The sequence below is a fragment of the Protomyctophum bolini genome (assembly GCF_963924005.1).
Source record: "Protomyctophum bolini genome assembly, chromosome: 12".
Classification (NCBI taxonomy): Eukaryota; Metazoa; Chordata; class Actinopteri; order Myctophiformes; family Myctophidae; genus Protomyctophum; species Protomyctophum bolini.
Genome location: NC_137873.1, coordinates 2,115,987 through 2,143,447, shown reverse-complemented (window position 1 = coordinate 2,143,447; position 27,461 = coordinate 2,115,987). Strand labels below are relative to the sequence as shown.

The window sequence follows — 27,461 nt, the reverse complement described above, 5'->3', positions numbered from 1 at the left end:
ATTTTTAATATACATTTGTAAATAACACCTTCTTTTCTATGTTACATGTTCTATGTTAAATAGCCTGAGTAGCTCGCTTGATCTCGCGATGTTTACTCCTTGGCAACCGGGATGTTTACACACTGAACAAGGAAGCGACAAGGTGAGCTGTCCCTTTTTTGTTTAATACTAAAAAGAAGACGTACAATTAGAACACGAACAGAGACGCGACCCACCCAGTCTGAACTGCTTTAGCCTTTCAACAATACATTCTGTGTGGATGCTCATTAACGTTTTATGGTGGAATATTATTTACACTGTTTGAAATTGAATGTAGCCAAACTTGCTTGAGTTGCAGCACTTGCAGGAGTGTGGCCAATTAGCATTGTAAGCTATGGCTAATTACATACAGCTGTGAAAGAACATATTGTGCAACTTATTAGTGCAACAAAAAAACAGGCTGGTTTTACTTGAGCACGTAGGCTTAAATTGTCTCAGACGCCTTTTAACGTTATTTTTTATTATACAAAATGTAATTGGCCCTATAAACATTACTCCCTTTCTGGTAATGCTTGTGTTCATTGGACTGACATTGACGTGTGCACACAGGTCCTCATGGAGAGCCAGTGGGGTGGCTCTCCTCAGTCGGTGTGGAGCCTCATAGTGGAGCATGTTCCCCAGCTGGAGCTGCCAGAGATCAGCCTGGTGCTGGGAGACGGCCTGGTTGACATGTACACAGAGGTGCACGCTGAGGTAAGATGCTTCACGTGCTCCCTCAAAGTGTTTTAAAACCATTCATAAGACCAGAGGCAGATTCTAAAAATGTCTTCTAAATCCTATTAAACAGTTTGCATGTTGCTAATATGTCAGTAGTGCTGTCAAAACCTTTTCATGTCAAGGAAGGAAAGTTATTTGCGCCGACCCCCCCCCCCCCCCCAGGACGGGACACACACAAAGATTTTTCATTTTAGTTAAACAATGTTTGCTTTAAAAATTGTTGCTGTGGGGGGGGGGGGGGGGGACCACCTTACTTACCGTGTTCAGTGGAGGGAAGCTGGGCAGGTAGGTAGCCGCAATTTGCAACTCTAGATTTTTTTACAATTGGCTGAATCTAGAGTTGCAATAACCTCCATCGACTTCCTATGCATTGTTTTGGTTTTGCATTGGTTTGTGACCTCCTGGTCTTAAATTACGTTAAACTCACCAACATTGCAGCTGTAGTCCAAGCTTGAATTATCCTCTTTCGATCTGGTGTCGCTTGTTTATCATAAAAGTCCCCCGTAAAGATGTTATGAGCTACTTTCTGTCCAAAATATTCCAAGAGTGACAATATCGAGCCGCCATTTTGATTTTTGCAACGTGCCATAAAACAAGATGTGAGGGGGAGCGCTTGTTTAATAGAATCTTACCTGCGCAGGTAAGACACCCAAAGAAGAGGCCGACGCCCTAGGGAGGGAGGGACGCTATTAAACAAGCACTCCCCCTCACATCTTGTTTTATGGCACGTTGCAAAAATCAAAATGGCAGCTCGATATTGTCACTCTTGGAATATTTTGGACAGAAAGTAGCTCATAACATCTTTACGGGGGACTTTTATGATAAACAAGCGACACCAGATCGAAAGAGGATAATTCAAGCTTGGACTACAGCTGCAATGTTGGTGAGTTTAACGTAATTTAAGACCAGGAGGTCACAAACCAATGCAAAACCAAAACAATGCATAGGAAGTCGATGGAGGTTATTGCAACTCTAGATTTCAACCAATTGTAAAAAAAATCTAGAGTTGCAAATTGCGGCTAGGCAGGTAGGGTGATAATTGTCATTGCACGTATTCCTGGGGTGGGCTGGGGTGGCATCTAAGGGAGTGTTGAGCAGGACCCTGGGAGGAGTAGGAATCATGATGGTAGGATGCTCTACGTCCTCCCGGTGGGGGCTCCTCACTGGCAGATGAGTCAGTAGGATGCAACAGCACACCTGAGATTCCTCCCAGCTCAGGTCCAGTTTAACACTGTGGATTTTACAGTGTCTGTGTAGTGTGACATACAGCTCATTGTATTTGACCTTTTGTGCCGTTATTTGACCGTAATTTTTTGTATCTATTCCTTTCGGTAATCTCAGTATTCAAAGGAGACATTTAGTATAATGTTTTAACTATGAGTTAGAGCTAGCCTGGCTCCAGCCCTGAATCGCTAGCCACGCCCATTAAGAAAATATGTTCTGGCGATTCAGGTCTGGAGTCTCTCCTGACGATGGTGTCAGCTACGTTCGGAAATCCAAAGGTAGCCAAGTAGTAAGCTGATTGGCCATCAGCCCCGTCACTCAACAAACATGCCCCTAAGGGCTGCCCCCACTGCGGTAACTCACGACCGTATCAATCTGGCTGTTAAATTGACGTATGATAAATTGGCTGTGTTTGTTTGGTTAGCAAACGGCCAACGGGTTAGCCATAGCCACATGATTGACAACATTGTCATCTGCTTTCCTACTATTCTGATTGGTTGGTAGCAACCAATCACCGAAGACTGCCGCTTTGACGACACCCATCCCATAAACTGCTGCCGTGGGGAGGGCTTTCAGTCTGAATAATGAAGTGAAACGAAATGAAAATTCAGACCGAGTGTCAGGCTAAGTTAGGGCCCCAATTGGGTTTCATGTGACATTTCTGGTAGGTTCTCAGAATACTGATGTTTTCTTTTGGATATGATTCCTGGTGGGACTGATTCTTGGCCAGAGGAATATAAACGAAAATAATAATATTGGTAAGTTACAGTACCTTGTACGTTCTCTCATTTGGAGTCCTTCCCAGCTTCTATAATAAAAGTGAAATGTGTGTAATCTGGCTGTAGTGAAAGTGTAGGCCAGGCAGACATCAATATTTACTTAAGACCAGCTGAACTCTTGGCCCCCTAAAACCCCACAGCAGGAAAAAGCACTCCAGAATCCATTTTCAGCTCAGGCAAATAAATGACATCAGCCAAGTCCTCAGTTTAGGTGCAACTCACACTCTGTGTCACACGTCTTAATAAGACCATCCTGGTTCAGGACAGAACCCCAAATGTGACTATAGCTCAACAAAGATTTTATGGATTATCACTAGTAAAACAATGAATAATTACATATAAATAGTATGTATGCACCATAGTCCGTATCATAGTCGGCATAGTCAATTCAATTCAAATGAGCTTCCTTGGCATGAGTAAACATATGTTTACATTGCCAAAGCATGTGTCAAAATATAATAAAAACAGTTGAAAATGGGGGAGGTATACAGTTCGAGGGGTACAGCATTGTGTAAACAGAGCTATGTCTCATTACAGCATTATATTTTATATACTACAGGTATAACAGATAAGCAGCAATCTTTTGCAGTTACTTTGGGACAGATTGCAGCATTCTTTCTCAAGACTATCTAAATAGTGTACCCAAAAAAAGCCTCAGATTTAAGATGATTTTGCGATTTAAGCATTTTCAGTGAAGAGATTTGGTGTGTAGAGGAAATCGGGGGAAGCAGCGTTTAGTATAGTAGACCCCTGGGGACTCCGGTCAACTTAGTACATGGGGTTTAAGTGGTTCAATCTGTGAATAGAAAGCCTAGCAGCTTAATAGGTGAACATTCCTCTCAAGATAACTTGCAGTATGTAAGGGAGAACATGCCACAAGCACTGCCGTTTGTATTTCTACTAGAGGTTCGGGCCACTATACGGCCCTCACATCTAGTAACGCCCTCACATCGAATGGTCTCAATTTATACAAACCTTTCAGGTACAGGGTGGCTTGCTCTGCTTGGCCTGGTTGGGCATCATTGGGTTATAATATGTGTTATGTTCATTTGGGTAAATGCCTATTTTTGTGTGTGCGTGTGTGCGGCCGCGCTCGCGATCATGCTGTCATTTGTGGGAACTGCCATACACACGCACGCACACACACACCCAGCATGCACACACCAAAGTATTTGACCGACGCACATGCATCACAGTACTGAGCAGTCCTATGGTCCTACCTAACAAACGTCCATATCGGGGGCGTGGAATTGACAGACATCAACATTTCTGGACAGCGATATTGTGAATGTCATTTATACAAATTCTGGCCATTTTGGACCCTAACCAGGAAGCCAAAAATAGGCGCTCTACAAGCTCACATATGTTTGGTGCTTGACACCAGTGTGCAACTAAATACTATAATTCTGGCATGACGTCAACCTCTAAACCTAACCTAATTCCTAATTGTGAGCCTAACTCCCCAAGTATTCTTTTAACCACAACAACCATTTCTCTTGAGAGCCCCGTGCAGTCAAATTGTCCTCACTAGTATCTATTTCTCAAATTCTAATATACTCTATTATACGTGAATGTGAAACCGTTTGACCCTTGACAAGTATAGTAATACAACACACTCTAACCAACCGATTTGGCTATAGCTGGAAACGGTACCTGTTTGCCAGTGACAGTGCTTTCTGAAGGTGATGCTATCAGCCTTGTGTGTGCCTACAGTGCAGCTGCAGGTCAGACACTCGGGGGAGATGAAAACACATCCTGACTAACGGCCAGTCTGTCTCAAGTCCTGCCATGTGGAAACTGACCACGGATCATATCTACCAAATCATGCATGACTCAGGGCTGGTGCGCGCACGCCCACACACACACGCATGCAATAATAATCTTGAGTGAGCCGGGGTGGGTGGTTGACAGGGTTAAACTCTCTACTGTTTATAAGATCATTAGCAACACGTATTCTCTGCCCTCCAGCAGTTGTTTGCATTGTGTGTGTGTGTGTGTGTGTGTGTGTGTGTGTGGGGGGGGGGGGGGGGGGGGACATTCCGTTTTACAGTGCTATACTTTTCCCCCCTAATGCACAGTGGCTGGTTGTAAAGCCTGATTCATGCAATGAGTTGTTGTGCATTGTGTCGAAAATAGCCGATCTACAAGCTCACGACGTGTCGCAGTGCGACGCGCCGTGAGCTTGTGCATTGGCTATTTTCTGCGCGAGACGTCCACGTGCAACTAAATGAACTAATTCTAAATCACTTTCAAGGCCCCCGGCCGGAAGGAAAGACTTACAGTAGGCTGAAGTTCAGAGGGAAAAAAAGCACAGAGGGCCTTATTATTCCGCTGTGACCACGACCAGCGCTGCTCCCTGCTCTTATTACAACTACACTGTGAAATACTCAGTATTAATAGAGCCTTTTACTGTAGTTCTCTCTTTCTCCCTCTCTCTCTCTCTCAGTTATGAGATGCTCATGCTCATGCTCTCTTTGTTCTGTTTGTGTCTCTGTCTCGGTATGTCTGTCTATCTGTCAATTTAAATTCAAAGGAGCTTTATTTGGCATGAGAAAACATACTTAACGTAGGCTACGTTTACAGGGACAATACAAAAAACTATGTATCAAGTTGTAAAAACATGAAACCGTTGCGTTGTAGGGTTTATAGGCAAGGCTAATTTGCAACCCCAGTCCCTGGTTAGGCCTTTCTATACAAAAATACCTATAATAAAAACATTCGTTTACAAAAATGACATGCAGATGCATCTAATATACTATACTATTTTTCTAGTTTACATTACAACTAGAAAAAGTGCACCTGGGGGCACAGGTCTCCACCAGGATAGGAGCGTTTTTGGAAAAATGTCGAGTGGCATTTCTTCCTCCGCCTAGTGCGAATATACGTGCACAGTTTCACCACAATTGGACGCTGTGTTACTGTTAATGATTTGCGGCAAAATCTAAACGGCACACTCTATGAAATAGATTCTCTGTCTCTCTATGTCTCTCTTTCAGTTACAGTAAGCTCTCTCCTTCACTATCTACTGTATTATCTATTCTGTTCTGTCTCTTGCTTATTTTCTCTCTGAATTCATCTCTCTCCTCTCTATCATGCTATCTCCCTCCTCTCTCTCTCTCTCTCGGTTGTTGCTGCTCTGTTTCGGTGTCTGGCATGTGATGAATTCCTTCCCTCAGTGGTCACAGATGAGAGGTAACAGTAGATCTAGTACATCCCTCCTTCCATCAAGGTCTCCTTTGTCCCCCGTGCCACGGTCCTTTCTGAGGCAGTAATCGGCATGTTCTTTCAAGTCTCACAGGATAAGTCTCTGTCTGTCCCCCGTCTCCATGTCTCCGTCTCGCTGCAGTACATGCCAGTTTCAGAGACGCTCTGTTACAGGCAAGAATGTCAGAAATGAACGCCCTTGCCAAGGGGGTTTACAATGCATTACAATATAATTCTGTAGCCCAGGTGCACTCAAACTTGTTCATTTAAAGGACTCGGAGTAGTATACAAAACTGAGTGTTCTCAGAGTTACAGACCTCTAAGGGTCCATTTAGAACCCCCTCAAGGAACCATGAGGGTCCCTGGACCCCACTTTGGGAGCTACTACTGTAGCCAAACAATAGACAAAGAAATTATGTTTCACCTACATATGGTCTCTGTCGCATGGAAACCTCACATGTCCAAAACTGTTACTTTTCACGATTCAAATTCAATAACCGAAAAATTCAAAAACTGCAAGTAGCACATCTACAATCTCAAAATGTGTGGCTTCGCACCATGTTTCAAGCTTGTGGATCTGCTACTTTAGATTTTTTTTGTGTGTGAAGCTGTATAGTATGATCAAGTAGGACAATTCATTTACAAAAAACAAAAAAGTTTAAATATGGACTCAGGAATACTAACTGCAATACTAATACTAAGAACAATGTACTGTCACTGTCCCGCAGGCTCTGGCAAAAATACGGTACAGGTATTTGCCAAATGACATGTGTAGTGTACCTTGTATAACTTCTTCACTGTGTGCGAGGATGTTTTCCTCTGTCATGGTCACCAGTCATACAGTGACCAAGTGCTCTGTCATCTGTGCGTACTTGTGGCACTGAGCCAGTTCTTTGTAATGCCTCATTTATACTGTACACCTCCGTACAATGGTGTCCCCCGCAGTGAAATTACTTGTGGGCTTGTAGATGTACTATTCTTATTTTAAACGGGACACGATGAAATATAGATCAGGCTCAAGGGTCTATCCCTGCTCACTCTGAGCTCCCTCCATCTCCCTTCTTTGTTCCATGTGCTGCTGGCTCTCTGCCATGAGGCTGGCCATGTGGTTTGAAGCTAGGTCCCATCCATTACTTATTATGGTAACATATTTCTGCTGAGTAGATTAGGTTAAAATGGGCTTTGGTGGGAACATACTGTATGGCCAGGACTCCTTTCATTATGTCTTTCACATTGAGGTTTTAAAACCACTTGTTGAACTTCTTTCTTTACTTCTTTCTTTCTTTATTTCTGATATAATGCAGCTAAAAGCAGCCATGGCCACTGGCCCAAATGTGCTGACCTCATCGCATTTGTCATGACGACTATGGCTGTTTTTAGCCCAAGGAGTGCATTTTGTGCAAAACTAATGCTTGGAATGGATTCAGAATCATGAAAACCCCCTAGTTTGACATGTCACATGGTACCTAAAGCAAAGGGAAAGTTTGACATTTTTGCCTGCCATAGTATGTTAATGGTAGGGTCACAAGAAACTCCTATACAAACAATTGCCCAATAGTGACAGCCGGTGAGCAAGTGGATTCATGAATGTATGTATACTAGTCCTTACCCCTTCTCATTACTGATAGGGGGGGAATTGTTTACAGATGGTCTTGGGTAGTTTGGTTGGGCACAAAAGCAAGGCTAATATAAGGCTAGTAGGCTAGTTTATTTTGCAAGAAAATTCTGCAGTACAATCATAAGTACACCATTGATGTGTGATGTAAATTTGGTGTTGATATTCTGCCCGGAATGTGTCGCAGGGCTGTAACCTGCATCAGCGTGCATGTAGCTCATGTGTTGCGCGGAAAACTGTGTCCCAGTATTAATCTGTTGCCGTCCCAAAACACATTTCAGTGGTGAGACTGGTGACACGTGATTTCCGGGGAGATGAGTTGTGTAATGCGGGGCAGATTGAGGTTGGAGGACAGGGCTGTGCAGCGCTAGGTTCTGTGAAGTGTTGTTGAACCTGCATTTTTTTCCTTCTTTCTAATTATTTGTTCGGCCCAAAAAATTGTGTTTGTTGTCATGATTTGTCACGACAAGAGTTGGCTTTGTCCGCGGCGTAAACGTCTTTAAATAAAGACTTTTTGAAATGTCTGAGGAAAATGAACGGAGAATCATTTCCTGGGCCCTGGTAGGGGGCGGGACTGTGACTCTATAGGCCGATCATTTAAGTCCTACATTTCTATCATGTACCATTTGTAGCATTCTTGGGTGACTTGAGAACCCAAAAGCAGTGTAAATACTTATATTCACATAGATGTTCTGAATAACTGATTAATATTCATGACAAAGACATTCATGTAAATGAGATTCAATAGTTTTCACATACACTACGATGAATGAATATGAACACGGGTTAATTGAAGACAATTGTAGAAAAGAGTCATCTAGTCAGCAACCCTCCCCCTTTTCTCATGGATGGGATCCACCCCCCTCACCTCCTCGTACTCATTGCCAATCACCAATCACTGCTGTCCTCACTCAACTCATTGGTGGCCTGGTATATAACGCTGCCTGTTCCCTCAGTCCCTGTTTGGCAGCAGCAGCAGTAACTAACAACCAGCTGAGAGCCCTCTGCTCTGGAGTCTCAGCAGACCACGGTTATGCGTCACTGAATAAAAAGCATAACCGTGATGCCTCACCACCTCCTTGCTCAAATCTAAATGCGTGTCTGTGCAACGGAAATAAAGGCTTAAACGGAAATCTCCTTGTCTACACATTCTTGCCGATGCACCATGGTGATGTGAATAGTCCATGAGCCAGGCTCGACCTATCCCTACCTAACAACAATTGTACTCCAACCTTCATCTAAAGATGATGACAGATCCTTCTTTTAAAGAGTGCTGGCAGATGTAAACAACCCCTTACAATAGAATAGTTCCTGGATGAGATCAGCAGTCGGGCCAGTCGGATACATTTGTACGTTCTCTGAGTTCAATTAAACGGAGGACTTTATTGTGTGTAGGAGGAGGAAAAGTCAACACGCATCTCGTTAGCCATTGAGCCGTGAAGCCTGTAACATAAACACCATTATTACACCAAGCAGAGGGTGGAGATGACCTTGTGTCTCTGTCTCTCTCTCTCAAACTGTAAATCATAGTTGAAAACAGTATTTTGATTTGATGTAGGCTACTCGTTCTACGTTTTCCACCAGAAAGTGCCACTTGAACACAATGGGCCCAATCTCTTTGAAATGTGGAGTATGTCTGCATGCACCCGTGTTTGTGAATCACACACACACACACACACACACACACACACACACACACACACACACAGTTTTGTAGTTTCCTCCAGCAGCCTCTTTTGAAGTTCAGTGTTGGAGGTGAGAGCAGAGTAATGACTGGCAGCAAACAGATGGGTAGCTGTTCATGGTGTCCACCTCTGACACTTTATAGAAGCCCAGCACGCACACACACACGCACACGCACGCGTCTTTTTTTCCCACACTTTTGTAGGTTTACTTTTATCCCTCCATTGCTAGTGAGCTGTGATGTTATGGCGGGTGTTCTAGAGATAGTGTTTTAAACAGATGTATGCTGTGCGGTTTGTGCATACTCTGCAGTAACACTGATTGCAGATACCTTCTAGTCCATGTATTTCCCTGACACCATTCAGCCATTTTTCCAACTCTGTGTTTAAACTTGCGGATATAGGCACAATAACCTTTTGAAACACTGTCCTCTGTAAAATTGTCTTTGTTGAAAAAGTGGTAAGCACAAAATAATCAGAAGAAGGCACTCAAATAGAGGCAAGGCAAAAAACTATAAGAACGTGACTTGTGATTTAATTTCACCCCAGGATGAAAACAAATCGACAGATCAGGACCAACAGACAAAATGGAACTGGATAATGGTCGAGTCTGAGACATAACAACTAGAAGCTTGACCGGCTGCAAAAAAATGTAACGCAGAAACCTGTGGCCTGTAGAATGATGTTACAATAGGTGCACATCGCTGTTTGACGTTGCGTAGAGTGGTCCTAATGGGCAAAAGAGGTGGCTGAAATGAGCCTGAATAATGTGTTTTCTATTAGTGTGAAGTGTGAAGACTTTTGAGGGCGGGATAATACGCCTGGACCCAAGACAGAGTATTTATGAATAGTCTGTGGAAGTGTGGAGGCAAGTGGAGTGCTGGTATTAAAGCTCGATCCTAGCAACCAGACACCACCAGACCCTATTCTGATTCTGGTATAGTAGGATATGTCCTGCTTTATAAAGGGAGAATCAGAATCAACTTTATTGTCACATCACAGTTTTGCGTAGTAAGTAAAAAAGTGGGTGAAATTAGTTTTTGTGCATCATCAGCTGTGCTGTACCAGACAGTCCTCATGCAGCTACAGTGGTTTAAAGTTAGATTGGCTCCAGTTAGCGTCACATTGTTTTTTTGTTCCCCACATAATGCGAATCGATTAGTTTAGTCAGGCTATAGTCTCGCTACGAGTTAAATAGAAAATGGATGATTATTATACCAAACGAAACAATTTATACCAAACTAAACATTTTAAAATATGGAATCATAAGGGAATCATTTTGGTCCAGAACCATCTGGTCGTTGGTTCTGGTCACGTGATGATGTAACGTTAATTCCGCTCCGACCGGATCAGAAACCCGAACATGGTATTGATTGATCCCAGGCTAGTTAGTAACCAAATGAAACCTTACTTGCAGAGAGTGTACAAATGGAATCGAATGGTTCCATTTGTACACTCGTTCTTAGAATTACGGACTCATAAGGGCACATTTGGAACCCCCCCCCCGCCCCCCAAGGACCCCTGAGGGTCCCTGAGGCCGAGGTCCCTGGACCCCCACTTTGAGAACCACTGCCTTGACCAACCTCGGCAGGTCTGTCGTTGATCCCACAGGCGGAGATGTGGCGAGAGATCTGGCGGGGGACGCAGCAGGACGGTGTCTGTGGACGGAAGCCTCCTCTGGCGGACCCCCCCGTGGTCCGAGAACTACTGAAGGCCGAGATCCGCATGTTACTGCAGGCTGTGAGAGAGAGAGCTGCCAGGGAGGGGAGGTATGGAGTCTGGACACACACACACACACACACACACGCACACACATGTTCAAGGTTTCGTTAATTTGTCTTGGACCCCAAGGACCCGCCTGCAAAAGTTGCTGCGGAGCCCATGTGCCCGTGTCGCCGCAGAGCAGCGTCACATCAACATTCTCACACACACACACACGCACGCACGGCTTGCGCGCGCACAAACGCTTGCCTGTGCATGCATACACATACCGACACAATCACAATATGCAGTGACCATTATTTCCCTGTTCATTGCTCCACTGCAGCCGTTTCTAAGTTAATTATGTAATATGATTTAATCAGTTTAATGAGTTCATCCACAATCAGAGTGGAAGCCAGCTGTAGAAATCCACACCATCCACCCGCCCCGTCTCTAAGATGGAAAGAATCTTTTCCTCCATCTTTTTTTTTTTCTTCTCCTGGTTTTGCCAAGTCTGCTCATTATAAGCGACTCTGGGCTTGTTTTTCTGTAAAGTTGCCTGTAAATATTGGTGGTTGCAGTTTCTCTGGGCTTGATTCTAAAGTGTAGTTGCTTATTTGGGCTTCCTTCTAAACCAGTGGTTTTCCGGTCAAGCCAAATTAGGACGCCCACATTAATTTGTATTTGGCCACGCGGACCCCCCATCTGAAAATATTTTGTGCCAAGACGACCATACAAGATTTGTGTTTATAGAATTTCTAAATATTCCACTCAAAGATTTTTTTGGTAAATAACTGTGACGCGCTTGTAGATTGGCCGTGTGACCATGTGGCCTAGTCACTTCTTTTCAGTTTGTTTTGGTAGACCTGGCCGCTTGTTTCTCTCACAAAATCTGGCAACACTGAAGAGGAGTCCAGACTTGGCCCCGCCGTTTGCGGCTGCCATTAAGAGACGAGCTGCTGGGTCGCGACCTGGTCGCCACGCCCCGTGCGTCACCCATCACCCCCCCCCAAAACAAAGAGGCTCATAAAGTGTTGTATACTTGTATAGTGCTCCCTGGTCAGTTACAAATGGGCAGCAAATTAGGGGAACAAAGATTGGGAGCCATAGACATGTCACACAAACCCGTCTGGAGAACTCTAGGCCAGTCGGAACAATGACGGAACAGAGAACACATTCACGCATTCCTCTGCAGGGTGTAACCGTGAGCGGGGACAATAACCCAGCTGCAATTCTTTTATCTTCTACCTGGGATTCGAAACTGGTGTCGAAACTGCTCTTCCAAGTAGGGATGGGGCATTTGGACCTTTTTTTTTGTAAACGTGTAACCTTTGGAATGTGTGGGGTTAACTGCGGTTCACCGTCTATGACGTCATGTCAATACATAAAGTATCAAATGGAATAAATATAATGTGTGGGCAGTTCAAAAGGCTGTCTTGTAACATACATTAGGTTCATTCAGGAACACTTGCTTCATAAGTATATTTAAGTAACTTTATTTATTTATTACAACAAGTGGAATACAGTTAAATGAATGGCTCCCCTCTTAAGATGCTCCCTGAATTGTGCTGACAGCTGTGACTCCTCTGCCGCGCATGAACGTGAAAGTGATGCTTCAGTCTATATCTCATTCTATACGAATGAGATATATATCTCTCTTCAAATGTTTGTTTTTTATTAAGAATAGCATTGTATGAGAAACAGTTATAGATTATATTTAAGTGATTCATTCCATTGCTGTGAGCTTGTAGATCGGCTGTTTTTGAATAGTCAAAGTATGGTTAAAGTGGTTAAAGGGGTCGTGATGCTATATTCATTTACTTTTCTTGGGGACCCCCTGGAACCAAAGTGGGGTCCCCCCAGACGCCGCTTTGAGAAACAATGCTCTAAACATCACTGTTGCTTATAAAGTCCTTGAAACGCGAGTCAGTTGGTGACGTGCAGGAGTGTTTTCGTCTCTTAACCAGAACAGACGTGGATGTGCGGTTGTGTGTGCGCACGACGCATTGTGTATGTATGCGCTTGTATATGACGTGTTATCCCGGCAACCGGCTGGCTTCTTCCAGGAATGTTGCCCCTTTCACATTTCACCGCTTTTGTTTCCGCTTCAAAACGACAACGAAAAAGGAAAAGCTCAATTCAAGATTTATTATTCTAATTTACGTGAATGAAGAACCATTCATTGTTGGGCTGATTTGCTGACTTCCTGTCTTTGACATGCACGCCACAGTTCTGAAATGCCACAATTGTGTTGTGGCTTTTCCAGCTAATAGCTGTTTATATGCTAAACACTTTAAATGAGGTTTACTATAGTAAATGGACACATGGAGAGTTTGGCAGTACGTATGTAATGTTATGATTATGTGTTGCTGTATTTTCTGTCGTGTTCTACCGGCCATGGTTGGCTAATAAAGTATCATTTAATATAACACCAGTAAGACGCCCTAAGGGCGAGAAGCGACCTTCCACAAAAGGTTGTGCACGCACCAGCCTGGGTAACGGCAGGCTGCTGGGCTGGCGCTTTGGCATGGGGGGTCAGATGAACATATGGAATTAATTCGGTACTGGCCATATATGGAGCGTGTATTGAGTGTACAGGGTTTGATGAGGTCAGATCAACATATGGATTGTCAGAACAGGTCAGCTCCATATATGGACATCTATGGGCAGTGTCTTGAGCTAGTGTACAGGGTTTGATGAGGACCCACCGACCCAGGTAGGGCCAGGTCTTAATTTTCAGACCTGTTGAATGGACAGGTATCAGTCAAAAGGGAGATATCGAAGGGGAAGGATCAACATATGGAATGTCCAGAATAGGTCAGCTCCATATATGGAGATCTAAGGTTTTGAGGTTTGATGTCAGATGTAGAGTTGCTGGCCAGCTCCATATATGCAATGGTGATCCATGTATGGCTATCCAAGGTTTGATGAGGTCGGTACAATACTCCAATAATTGTACTGAGTGGAAACTCAGCTTATTGTCCCTGACCTGACGGCAACAGACAAACGGCAGACACAAACGGTATCAGTGCCAGCTAGCAGCAAAAACACTTTCCATCTTTTAAGGTGTGCGTGCGTGAGTGTGCTCAACTGTAGCCTCGGAAACCCAGACGTTTTTATAAATCAACTGTAAACGAATGCGAATGGCTTTCAGGGACGAACTGATCACATTTCCTCTTCCATAATAATATCGTTCCAGCATCCTGTTTCCCTCCCCTCCCCTCTCTCTATCTTTCAGCCATGCCAGAAAGTGTGTGTGCGTGTGTGTGCGTGTGTGTGTGTGTGTGTGTGTGTGTGTGTGTGTGTGTGTGTGTGTGTGTGTGTGTGTGTGTGTGTGTGTGTGTGTGTGTGTGTGTGTGTGTGTGTGTGTGTGTGTGTGTGTGTGTGTGTGTCTGTGTCTGTGTCTGTGTCTGTGTCTGTGTCTGTGTGTCTGTGTGCGCGCGCAATCATTATTAATCTCATTCATTCAGAATGCATTCATAATACATTAATACATTCAGAATACATTCATTCATAACCGTGATAAAGGCCTGGGAGGACTGTGTCGTGCTAATATGGAAACTTGAATACCTAAACCGTGTTACGGCCGGGCTACACTTTGACAGAATTGGTGCGGAATTGGAGCAGAGTCCACAGGAGTCTGCAACGGCACAGTGTCTATAATCAATGGAACCAAACTACACCGGTGCGCAGGTTGTGCATAAGCTCCGTGTGTGAATCTTTCTTTTACGAAAGTGCTCTATTTTTCTGTGTGTCCGGCGTCCGCAGGGGTTATGCAGCCCCTCACCTTCAGCGGAAATAAACTGTAAATACGGAACTCCCCGTGGAATGGACAAATTGTCGGTGCAGCCACCTAGCTGCTTTCGTCTCCAGTGTAGCCTGGCTCTTAGAGTGTTAGTTTGTCTATGAAAGGGTAGAGAACGTATCCATAAGGGCCAGTTTGTACACTTTCAGGATTAATCTATCAAGGTTTTTCTATCCAGTGCGCCACTTTAGTATTTGTACACGTAAGCATTCCCGACACATGTCCATTTTAAGTGTGGGTGGGTGCTTGCGTGTGTGCAAGCGTGCACGTGCGCGCATGTGTGTACATGTGTGGGGTGCCAGTGCGGTCATTCGGACCACCCCCTCTTCTTCTCCACCTGTGTGGTCTTTGACCCCCTACCATTGAACACACACCCATAAACGTACACGCTCCCACACTCGCACTTTGCTTTATTGTGTGTGTGAGTGATCTGTTGGCAGCCAACAAAGAGAGGTCTGTAAAGACCAAAGGGGGACAGTGCTGTGCCAGAACCTGTCAAATTGCCACTGTTTACTTTAAAAACCCAGTTTTCCAGTATAGCAGGGCAGGGATCCGAACCGGAGTTGGACCGGATCCAACATTGAAGAACAGGAATCGGTTCCATCACATTTCGAACCAGGTTTATCACACTGTCAGAGCTACTATTTGTGGACTTCACGTCTGCTATTGCAATTGCAATAAAGCGGCTCGGGCTGTGGCTCAGGAGGTAGAGCAGCTCGACCAATGATCCGTGGGTCGGCGGTTTTAATACCGGCTCCTCCTGTCTACATGTCGAAGTGTCCTTGGGCAAGACACTGAACAATTTAGGCATTTAGCAGACCCTCTTAATCCAGAGCGATTTACAATAAGCAAGAACAAAAAAGCATGGCAATACATCACATACTGTACATAAAAAGTAGTTATCATGAAAATGCGTAAGCTAAGAATGTAACAATGGAATATCTATGTAATGAAAACTATACATATAAACTATACATACTATACTATACTATACATATATACTATGAAGTGGGTCCATTTGTACACTTCTATCTAAGTGCTACGGGCCATGATGGAGTCTGAAAAGGTGGGTTTTCAGACTTCGGCGGAAGATTGGGAGTAAGGCTGCAGTTCTGATTGTAATGGGAAGTGCATTCCATAGTTTTGGAGCCAGAAGGGAGAAGAGTTTGGGATGTGTGGAGCGTTGTCCCGGCGTTTTTAGTGAAGGTACTTCCAGCTTCCCCGCTTTGGCTGATCTGAGTGAGCGGGAGGGTTTGTAGGGTTCGATCATACTTGCAAGATATGGGGGAGCCATACCTTTGGTTGCTTTGAATGCCAGCATCCGAGTTTTGTATTCTGTGCGGGCAAGGACCGGGAGCCAATGTATGGAGCGGAGAAGGGGGGAGACGTGTGAGAATTTTGGCTGGTTGAAGACCAGGCGAGCTGCGGCATTTTGGATCAGTTGGAGAGGCTTAATTAAGTGCACATGCCGGTAGGCCAGTAAGGAGGGAGTTACAATAGTCAAGTTTTGACAAGACTGTTGTCTGGATTAGGAGCTGGGCTGAACCCCACATTGCCTCCAGTGAGTCAGTCGGTGTGAGCTTGCCACCATTGGTGTGTGAATGTGGGAAGTGAGGACGCTGGTGTCGACTGTTCGTCGCTTCACCTTCCAATGTATGAATGAATGAACCATTGTAAAGATGAGCACTTAGAAAAGCGCTCTCAAACTACCAAGGTTCAAATTTCAAGGACCACCATAACCCTGAGAGTGTACAAATGGACCCAAACAGACCCGGTTCCATTTGTACACTCTTGGAGTTACATACCGGTACCTGTGAGATTCCATTTGGAACCCCCCGGGGGCAGCAGTGGCTCAGGGGTAGAGTGACCGGATGGAAACCGCAAGCAAGGTTCCCAGTTCGAACCCTGGCTCCCAGCCTCCCCCAGAGTTAGTGTCGAAGTGTCCTTGAGCAAGACTCTGAACCCCAAATTGCTCCCGCTGTGCAGTTTGGTGCCTTGCAAGGTTTCCTCCGGCACCGGTGTGTGAATGGGTGAATGTAATGCACAATCTCTGTAAAGCGTCTTGGGATAAAGGCGCTATATAAATGCACCATTTACCTCTGAGAACCACTACAACAATGTATAATGGAATACTGACTGTATGTAAGATTGAATCTGTTTATACAAAAGGACAAAATCTAATAGATATTTTTAAAGCTAATGGTATTCGTTAAAGGGAACCGTTAACCCATTCTGACCGGGAACCCATTTTGGTGTTTAGCATCATGTCATGCTTTAGCTATTGAAAAATAGCAGATCTACAAGCTCATAGCGCGCCACCGAGTGGCGCGCTACGAGCTTGTAGGTCTGCTATTTTTGAAAAATCTAAGAGCGACTGACATTTTTTAGAATCTGATCTCAGGTCAGAATGGGTTGTTCAGACCAGTGTGTGTCCAGTGGAAACCTCGTATGAATCTGATCTCAGGTCAGAATGGGTTAAGGAATTGGAGCGCTAAGAGAGAATCGTTAAGGTACTGTATGTGCACAGCAGCTTGACACAACAGAATTACTTTGTCATTGCATTTGTAAAATGGCTTAACAAAGAGCCCTTGACCTTTAATGCCTTTTATAATACAGAGTAAACTGTTTTATACTTAATAATAATAATAATAATAGCAGAGGAATTGTAATATCATCAATCCAGTTCTCCTAAATGAGTCATTAAGTCCATGTTTTCCAAGCCTGTAGTGCTGATTGAGAGGTCTGCTGGAGTGTTGAACTAGAACATTTAAATTCTCTAGTGCCATTAAGTGTGTGCATATGGTGTGCGAGTGTGTGTGTGTGTGTGTGTGTGTGTGTGTTACCACAGGCTATACTCATTTGGCTTGGAGCAACTCTGAGCTGATTACCCATAAAAAACAATGTAGTCACTGTTTCCGTCCCTGTTAGCATACACGCACACACGCACGCACACACACGAGCACGTGCGTACACACACACACACACACACACACACACACACACACACACACACACACACACACACACACACACACACACACACGGTTAATTTCACCATCTTCTATCAGTGTATCATCAAACCTCAAGTGTGCTGTCTGTCTGTATGTCTCTCTCCCTCCCCCTCCTCTTCCTTAGGGATGATGAAGAGGTCTTGTTACAGTATAAAGTAGACGTGGTGAATTATGCCCTGAGTCGCCCTACCAGCCACAGTGACCCATATACATGCAGAAGCCCTACTACAGACCCCAGGTCAGTAACACCACTCTATGCTCTCTTTAGAACTATAGGGAACAGGGGGAAGCCATCGCATATTATCTGAAATTCACCCAACTGTCATTTGTTTAATTCGACATGACTTAAACGTGACTCTCCTCTCCTCTCCTCTCCTCTCCTCTCCTCTCCTCTCCTCAGACCCAGCTCTCATTGCTCAGTTGGGTCCAGTCATGATGACATCGAGGCTGTGAGAGACAGGCTGAATGTCACTAACATAGACCAAGTGGTGGCACACCTCAAGTGAGTACCAGGAAGCATCTTGAGACATGACCAGGACACTGTACAAACACAAAGAATACTCATGCATCAAATGACTAGGACACTGTACAAACACAAAGAATATACTCATGCATCACATGACCAGGACACTGTACGAACACAAATAATACCCATGGATCACATGACTAGGACACTGTACGAAGTACGAACACAAATAATGCCCATGCATCACAACACTCCCAACAGGCCTTCTGAGGTGAAATACAGGACAGACAACTCACGTAAATATTTCCCAAACACTGGGTCGTGGACCCATTTGTATGGGTCAGAACTCAGAAGTAAATATCATTTTTGTTGTTCTTTTGATTCCTTCAAAGTTATTTTTTATTTTTATTGTTGCAAATTTAAATAATAAATTAGCTTGTAGATCTTGGCCTTTCTGACAATTGCTCTTTTTGTCTATTTCCACTAGTTTGGGTCCCGGGGAGACTAAAATGTTTGGGAGCCAGCGATTTATACTGTATAAATACAATATATGTACACAGAAATATATATATTAATATGGTGTGCTATGGCTCAATACTTCTGTTATTACTTGGAAAACCAATTTTAAAATATGTGTTGTGTAAGAGTAATATCTAAAGCAATATCTTAGTTTGTGTTCCCTCCTGACACTCCACAAATTGGAGAATTGTGTAAAACAAATGTGTTGCCATACACGGAGACAATTATGCACAAACAACAGGTGCGAGATATTTGCAAGCGAGGCGTATTTCAACCTTGCCCGGGGACTTGGCTAGCTTCTGTACTTCTCTGAAACAAATTACAGCATGCTGCGCTGAATGGAAACTTTCATTATGATATTTTTGAGACTCCGAGCCAGATCTACATGGATGTACTAAAGCCCTTTGGGTGCATTGGGCGTCCAGAAAGTACCGCTTGTTGTTGTGCAAACAAAGTGCATCAGCCTAACAACGCAGTTATGTCCAAAACTGTTACTTTTCAGGATTCAAATAAAAAAACGGCAAATATAGCAGATCTACAAGCTCAAAGCACATCACTTCGCACTGCATTTCCAGCTTGTGGATACTGTGTTTTTGACACTTTTGTGTGATCAATCTGATCATACTACATTCTTGATCGGATAAAATATGGAGATAAGAGGTTTCTGCCCGATGACATAACTACATACTATAGAGCAGTGGTACCCAAACCTTTTCATGTCAAGGACCCCCAAATTGACACTAATCATCCCGCGGACCCCCATTTGAAAAGATATGCCAGGGACCTCCAAAAGAGATTTTTTTTACGGCTCTAGCAGTGATTCTCAACCAGTATAATTTCAAGGACATGCATTAGGCTACAGACCCCCATTTGTATACTCAGAGTTCCAGACCCAAAAGGGTCCATTTGGTTCCATTTGTACACTCTCAGAGTTCCAGACCCATAAGGGTCCATTTGGTTCCAAACTATAATTTAGCTGGGGACCCCCTGGAACTCCCTCAGGTACCCCCTGGGGGTCCCCGGACCCCACTTTGGGAACCACTGCTATAGACTAGAGGTCTTCTCTGTCCAAAATGAATGCGCCAGTAACAAACATATTTAGCTATTTTTTTCCAATTTTGAATCCTGAAAAGTAACAGCTTTGGACATACCTGGCTGTATGAGGTTTCCACCCGACAGAGACAATGTACTCTGTTGACCGATGCCCCGGGGTCCTACTCCTTTTCCCCCTCTTATACCTCAAATCTCTTAAAAAAGCCGATTTTTAAAAGCTTGCCACACGGCAAGGCGGCAGTGACTCAGTAGAGTGGCTACTTACAGTAGGAATCAGAATGTTCCTGGTTTGATCAGCGGCTCCTCCTGGGTTAGTGTCACACTGAACCCCTGTAGCTGCTCCCGCTGAGCAGGTCAATTGGTGCCTTGCATGCATGCATGGTTCTCTTTCTGCTATTCACACTCTGAATGTGCGTGATGATGAATGGGTGACTGCAATGTACAATGTGAATCGCTCTGGATAAAGGCGCTATAATAATTGCACCAGGCAGTTACTGTTTAATGTGTCACTCACAACGCAGTGCTTTGTGAGGGTGTAGATCGGCTATTTCTACCGAATATTCATGTTCTTTTGCCAAATGTTTGTAGACTGGGCACAGTTCAAACGAAAGTAACAAAATCTGCTACGATGATGAATCCAGAAAACGCACTAAGACTTGTTGGCATCAGGGTCATCCATTTTCCATTCATCAAAACATTTAAAGACGTACAAATATACACTTCTATGAAAGAAAAAAAGGAAATCATATATACAGTTAAATACAGAAAAAAGGGGGGTTAAACGTGTACAGTGTGGAAATATTGGGAGGGGGGGGGGGACTTTCGAATTGCAGTTTCGAATTGCAGCCGCCCGTTGAGAGCGGTTTTGAAGGAGTCTAGGGATTCACCTTTCTTAATGGGTGTTCGTAGGGCGTTCCACGTTTTTAGTGACATAGGAGCGAAATTAATTTAACCCTTTTGTTTGAGCCGAATCTGGGTTGAACGTGCTTTGTTGAACTCCCTCTGGTGTACACGTTGTGAGCTTTGTAGATCGGAACATTGGGAGAGCATGGTCAAGGAAAGTGGTTATGTATGAGAGAGGGGGAAAGACAGGGAATGATGGCAGATGTACCAGATGTCCATTGTTACTGTTGAAACATTGTACCAGACAGACAGACAGACAGACGGTGGGGGATAGACATTTCCACTGGCTTTCATGTTGTGTTATTTTCTACTAAGAGGGAACCTACAGACAGACGGTGGGGGATAGACTTTTCCACTGGCTTTCATGTTGTGTTATTTTCTACTAAGAGGGAACCTTAAGGTCAGTCCGCTGGGAGGACTGATATGGATTTTATAGGTCAGTGGTTCTCAAAGTGGGGTCTAGGGACCCCCAGGGGTCCTTGAGGGGTTTCCAGGTTGTCCCTATGCAGCTCCATGACTGGTAACTGTGAGATTATATGGGGCTCTGTGAGCCCAATGCATAATGACATGAAAAGGTTTGAGGACCACTGCTGAGTGTGGAGCCGGGAACCCTCCTCTCCTCTCGTTCCCTCGCTCGTTTCCTTTCCTCCTTCCATCCCATCTGAGGCGACAACATAAATATTAGCACTCTGAGTCTGTGCTCTCTCTCTCTCTCTCTCTCTCTTCCTCACAGGCCCAAACAGAACAAAAGACTCCATTGTCAGAAAATAGATCCCAGACCCTGGAGCAGGAAGAGGATTCCATTCCTTCTCTTGAAAAAGCAAAAAAAAAAAAGCAAATAAAGTCTACTATAGTTACATAACCAGAGAGAGAGAGAGAGAGAGGTGACAACATGGTACTGCTCCTTATGTAAGGAAAGCTACGTACAACCTCTTAACTCTATATTTTAACTTTCATAAATGAAAGCCTTACTTGGTCATATTACACCAACTACAGCGCCACACAAAAGTAGCAGATCCGCTAGCTCGAAGCGCAGCACAAAGCGACATGTTTTGAGTTTGTAGATTTGAGTTTGAATCGTGTTAAGTAACAGTTTTGGACGTATCGTATGAGGTTTCAAACGGTATTCAGACGGTATTCTCTACTGATTTAAATAACAACTCCATTGGATTAAACAGACAAATTCCATTCCAAAATAGCAGGTATACATGAAGCTCACAATTCATTGCACCATGATGGGTTGTGGTTTATACCTATGCTATTTTTAGAAATCATGTTGACAGTTTTTGTGGTGAAGTGGTTAAGGTTTTTTAACTGGGCAAGAGACCCACTTGTCCTTTCCACCAACCTCAAATCGTACAGTCTGAATATTTTCAAACTTTGCAATGTGCTCATTTTAGGATTGGCAATATCTTCAGAAGAACCCCCCATGATTGAACCCCAATCATGGGGGGGGGGGGGTTTCCCCAAATAGCCGATCTAGAAGCTCACATCACTTCAAAATGCGCTATGAAACTCAGGTCTGTTTGACTGAGAACAGAGGGTTCTAAGTGGTTAACCTGCTGCCTAAATGGCTGGCAACCAAACCGCCAACAGCTATATTACAAAACTGCCAGAGCTTTTGGAAGAGGTAACTGTGTGTGTGTGTGTGTGTGTGTGTGTGTGTGTGTGTGTGTGTGTTATAGCTGTCAAATACACAGTTTCCATTTGAAGATATATTTTGGTTGTTGTTTCTTGTTGGCACATTACGCATTGTTAAATGGAAACAACTGGAGCACAGATGCTAAACCCCTCTCTCTCCCCTGTCTCTTTACGCACTCTCATTTCTGTCTGTCTGTCTGTCTGTCTGTCTGTCTGTCTGTCTGTCTGTCTGTCTGTCTGTCTGTCTGTCTGTCTGTCTGTCTGTCTCCATGTGTCTCTCCAGGTGTGTGTTAACTGAGGAGTGTGAGTCTCTGAGGAGTGAGGTGACGTACCTACAGGTGAGGACATGAATAACTATTAACTAACATGATCATCTTCACCTGTCTATGTGCTTTACAGCTCATCAACCGTTTGATCAGAACCACAAGGAACGTTACGTAAGCTCCGCAGAACCTTTATCATTCTACCCAGAGTTGTCAAAAGCGCATGGGGCGATTTCACTCCTCCTTCCGGGTAGGAATAGAGTGCATCCCAAGTTCAAATATTATCTTGGGGGGTCCCCAGTTCAAAAAAGTACCTTTCAGAACAGAAGATTTGTGTTAAAACAAATTCAAAATTATTCAAAATCATCATATTTCATGTTTTTTTTTTCTTTTTAAATAATGTCAGTGTTGGTGACAGTGTGCCACAAAATAGCTAATCCACAAGCTCATAATGCGACGTGTTGTTGTGAGTTTGGAGATATTTCCAAATTAGCTATTTTTATCTAATTTGGAAACAATTTGAAAATCAATATATCAGATTTTCAGCTATAATGAAATTCCTCCAAAATTGGGGAAACTGGTTGAAAGTGGTTAAGTCTGTGGGTTTTCATCGTAATAACGATGAAACATATTAACAAGAGCTTGTGACTAAATGATAACTACATTGGGTCCATTGGAACACGGGTTGTTTTTTCCATTGCCTATGTCCAAATAGTTTTTTCATTTTTTTTTGTACAAAAAAATAAATAAAGTTTGTGTACTCTTCTACGATTAAACCACTTTAGCCCTAGTGTGCATATTTTGGGCATGTCGCCACCGGCCATATTTGAATCCTACTTTAGACTCCTTCAGAGACCCTGAAATGGCCCCTTTTTACACACACGGGGACACCTACTTAATGTACGTACTTATTTACTCATGCACATACACATGTGCACGCTCAGTTTACTTATACTTACCGTACTTAAGTGACTTACTTATTTATGTGTGTGTGGACCTACACAAACACTCAGGGAGCCTGCAAGGGCTCAACCTAAGCCTCCACACCCGCGTCCCCCTGTCTAGCCAAGAGCTTTGCTGTGCTGAGTATAATCGATCTGCCTTCAATCATTGCAGCTACTTACCACACACACACACACACACACACACACACACACACACACAAACTATAGAGAAATACACGGCTTCGTCAATCTAGTTATGTGCTGGCATAGAGAAAGAGAGACGGATGTCAATTTTTATACTTCCCTGCAGACCAGATGAGAAAGTGTGCGTGTGTGTAACTACAAGGCATCTCGGTTGTTCCAGTAATTTTAGTTAATTTGTTGTCACTGTGAATTTAACACATGCATATCAGGAAGTTGATACTGTCACATGGAAACTTTGCATGTCCAAATCCGTTCCTTTTTTATCATCACTTTTCAAAATAGCCGATCTACAAGCTCACAACAGGTGGTTTGCAAACTTTCAGGGGAGAGTACCCACTTATCAACTTTAGCGTATACTGTTCCAGTTCCAATATGGTCTTCTCATTTCTTTGGGTCATCACTTTAATTTTAACCCCTGTTTGTAACCCTATACCCTTCTGGACGGGAACCCCTTTTGGGGTTCTGTACAAGTATGTACAGAGACTCCTGTTACTGAACAAACACTCTATACAACAATGAGCACTATCAGAATATAGAGCTATATTTAACACACATATTATAACCAAAGAGAAAATCGCTTACCGTACCTTTAAAAAAATAAAATAGCAGATCTAATTGTATTTTTATTACTTCCACCACTGAGTACTATACAACAAACCCAACAATGCTAATTTAAGGATTAATTATATGCGCACGTGTTGTGCACGCACGCACACACTTACTTACTTAATGGAATTGTTCAGAGACTATCTGAGCTGTGGAGTAAATTGCTATATCTCATCATTTCTGAAAGCCTTGGAAACTATGTGGGCCTCTCTCTGTCTCACTGGCCGTCTCTCTCCCTCTCTGAAAAACAACGCTGCATTCTGTCAGTGCTGTTTAACAACTGGATTTAGGCAGACACCTAGACAGACAATTTGGATAGATGGGTAGACACAGGCAGACTGACTGACGGAATCACAGATTAGACAGACAGGGAGATTTATTGACTCACTCACAGATTAGACAGACTATATACAGTGGTGGACAGTAACCAAGTATTTGCTCTCTCCTACTGAGTCTATACTGACCCGGTCATCAAATTATTGGCTTAGGAATGCGACAAAAACTAATTAATTAATCAATTCAAGGCGTGTATAAATAAATAACCCCCCCCCCCCTGAAAATATGGAGTTACTTTCTGCCCGACGGCATGCAACGATGCTTTGCCCACCACTGTCCTACATGAGGCTTAATAATGTCAGTAACGCACAGGGCTTGCCTCAGATGTGTTAATAATGTCAGTAACACACAGGGCTTGCCTCAGATGTGTTAATAATGTCAGTAACACACAGGGCTTTCATCAGATGTGTGACAGTGAAGTAAGGTCTTAGATGTGCTCTTGTCCCACACGGACCACTGTAGCCTATATTATTAGGAAAGCATGTCCAAGCTGTCGTCGGGCAGAAACCTTCTATCTCCATCCTTTTTCTTTTCTTTCTTTGTTCCCCCGTAAATTAATGCCCTACTTTGTCATGAGAGTGTCTCACAAAAGTAGTAAATATAGCTGATCTACAAGCTCACAACTTGCAAAAGTTACAAAGTCGGGAGCTTATAGATCGACTATTTTCACTATTTTGTTTGTTTTTAATTATGATTACAAGGGAATGGTTTTGGGGACATACAGTACTGTACAAGGTCCATCTGACTGCAAAAGCATGTGTTCATGTTAAAGTTTATTTTGGATGTGGGCCGCCTCGCTGTCAGACACACTGTCAGACATAGCCTGGAGTTCTACTGAAAACCTACATGGGAGGGGTGTCTGTTTGAATCCCACTGCGGCTATATACTGTATAGACTAAAAATAAACGTGTGTGTGTGTGTGTGTGTGTGTGTGTGTGTGTGTGTGTGTGTGTGTGTGCAAAACCATCCACCTATTGCCTATATTATTACTCTTAAGTCTGTAGTGGCAATAATGATTCTGCATTTACATAGCAGTGGACACACACACGCACAACACTGCGGTTTTTCCACTGGATATAGATGTTTGAGGCCAAATTATGATGACACACACTGCTGTTCAATCACTTAGTGGTTGCATATATACTGTATAATGAGTTCTCCGTTTCTCCTGTCTGTCTCGATCACACACACAATCTATTTGATATTATATTTTTCCTTTCCATCTCGTGTGTGTGTGTGTGTGTGTGTGTGTGTGTGTGTGTGTGTGTGTGTGTGTGTGTGTGTGTGTGTGTGTGTGTGTGTGTGTGTGTGTGTGTGTGTGTGTGTGTGTGTGTGTGTGTGTGTGTGTGTGTGTGTGTGTGTGTGTGTGTGTGTGTGTGTGTCAGATGATGGTTGAAGCAGAACACAGCGGTGGGGGCAAGGATGCACAGACTGAGCCTACACTTACAGGTGAGCCCACGTTGATTGTCTTTTGCTGCCATCTGGTGGATCTTTATTGAACAGCACACTGAATTGTTTACAGCAGTGTTTTCCAAACCACGGTTCACTGATTAATTGAATACTTTATTACTCACAAATGTAAACGGCACGAGGTACAGTCAGACATTTAGGCTAAATGGATAACACCAAAACATCCCGGGGACTTGTTTCCATTGTGGATGTATTCAATTCAGCAAAAAAAGTTAACACAATACTACATGTCAACATAACGAATGTATAGAAAGGTGAAAATTGGAAAATGGAAAAACGTCAGCAGTGAATGACACCTCCTTGCATTGCATTTTCCTGACCTCCCCTTCCTGGTCTCCTGATATTGTTTTCTGATAGTTTTGAAAGTGATTCACGTTTTGGTATTATGATAACTTCAGACGGACAGAGATTCAGTGCATTTACAGAACGATGGTCTTGATGTGCTCCATACTGTAGTCTGGATGGCCATGAGACTTCAGATGGTCTATAGCTTTTGTTGTGATTTGGCACCATACAGTAATTGTAAATTGACTTGACTTGATTGAAGTCTTTGCACATTGATATTCATACCACACTGAAATTAATGGAATCCCAAGGCTTCCTCAAAAATGAAACGAACCACGATATGTTTGGAAAATAGTGTCATTATAGCGGTATGTTCCAGTATGTTAACAAAAGCAACGGAGGAAGCAAGAAAGAAATACTATTCTTCTGAAGTTCTTTAATTGTGTGTGTGTGTGCGTGTGTGTGTGTGTGTGTGTGTGTGTGTGTGTGCAGAGCTGAGAGAACAGAGGAAGGCTATCCAGTTGGACTTGGAGCGCTCCGATCTTCCGGTCCCCCACTATCATCCGTCGTCTTCTTTCTCATCCTCTTTTTCCATGGAAGAGTTCAACCACAGCTGCAGGTTGGTGTGGGTGGGCTGTTTCCTTTATACTCTCAATAAGCATTTCAAAATACCCCAATCCTACAGTTAAGGAATAGAAGTAATGTCTCAATGATTGTCTTTCCTTCAAGATTATTTTCAACACTTCTTTTCCAGAGTCACTTCCCTGTGTCAGAGTTTAATATCCAGTACGACTCACTGTTGTCCCTCTCCAGAATGTCTGCAGGACAAAGAGCCGTGGGTGAGACTCTGCGACCTTTGACCCCTTTGATGTCCCCACCACATCCACCTCGTCCCCACTGTGAGCCCAGGCCACCAACCGGCGGTCCTCCCTGGTCCGAGGACTCTGAACCACTCAGGCCCGGCCGCGCCCCGCCGTTGGCCAACACTCAAAGG

The 27,461-nt window shown here is 43.7% G+C and overlaps 1 protein-coding gene across 1 annotated transcript; it reads left to right on the top strand.

Annotated features, from left to right (window-relative positions):
* Positions 1–88: 88 nt before the first annotated feature.
* On the top strand, positions 89–27,461 carry ccdc24 (coiled-coil domain containing 24; the record flags this gene model as incomplete). The annotated part of the gene is made up of 9 exons (XM_080777885.1): positions 89–142; positions 589–732; positions 10,872–11,029; positions 17,902–18,015; positions 18,178–18,279; positions 22,643–22,697; positions 26,098–26,161; positions 26,960–27,086; positions 27,222–27,461. The coding sequence occupies 9 exons, from the start codon at positions 89–91 to the stop codon at positions 27,325–27,327; spliced, it is 924 nt and encodes a 307-aa protein (XP_080634011.1). The 3' UTR covers positions 27,328–27,461.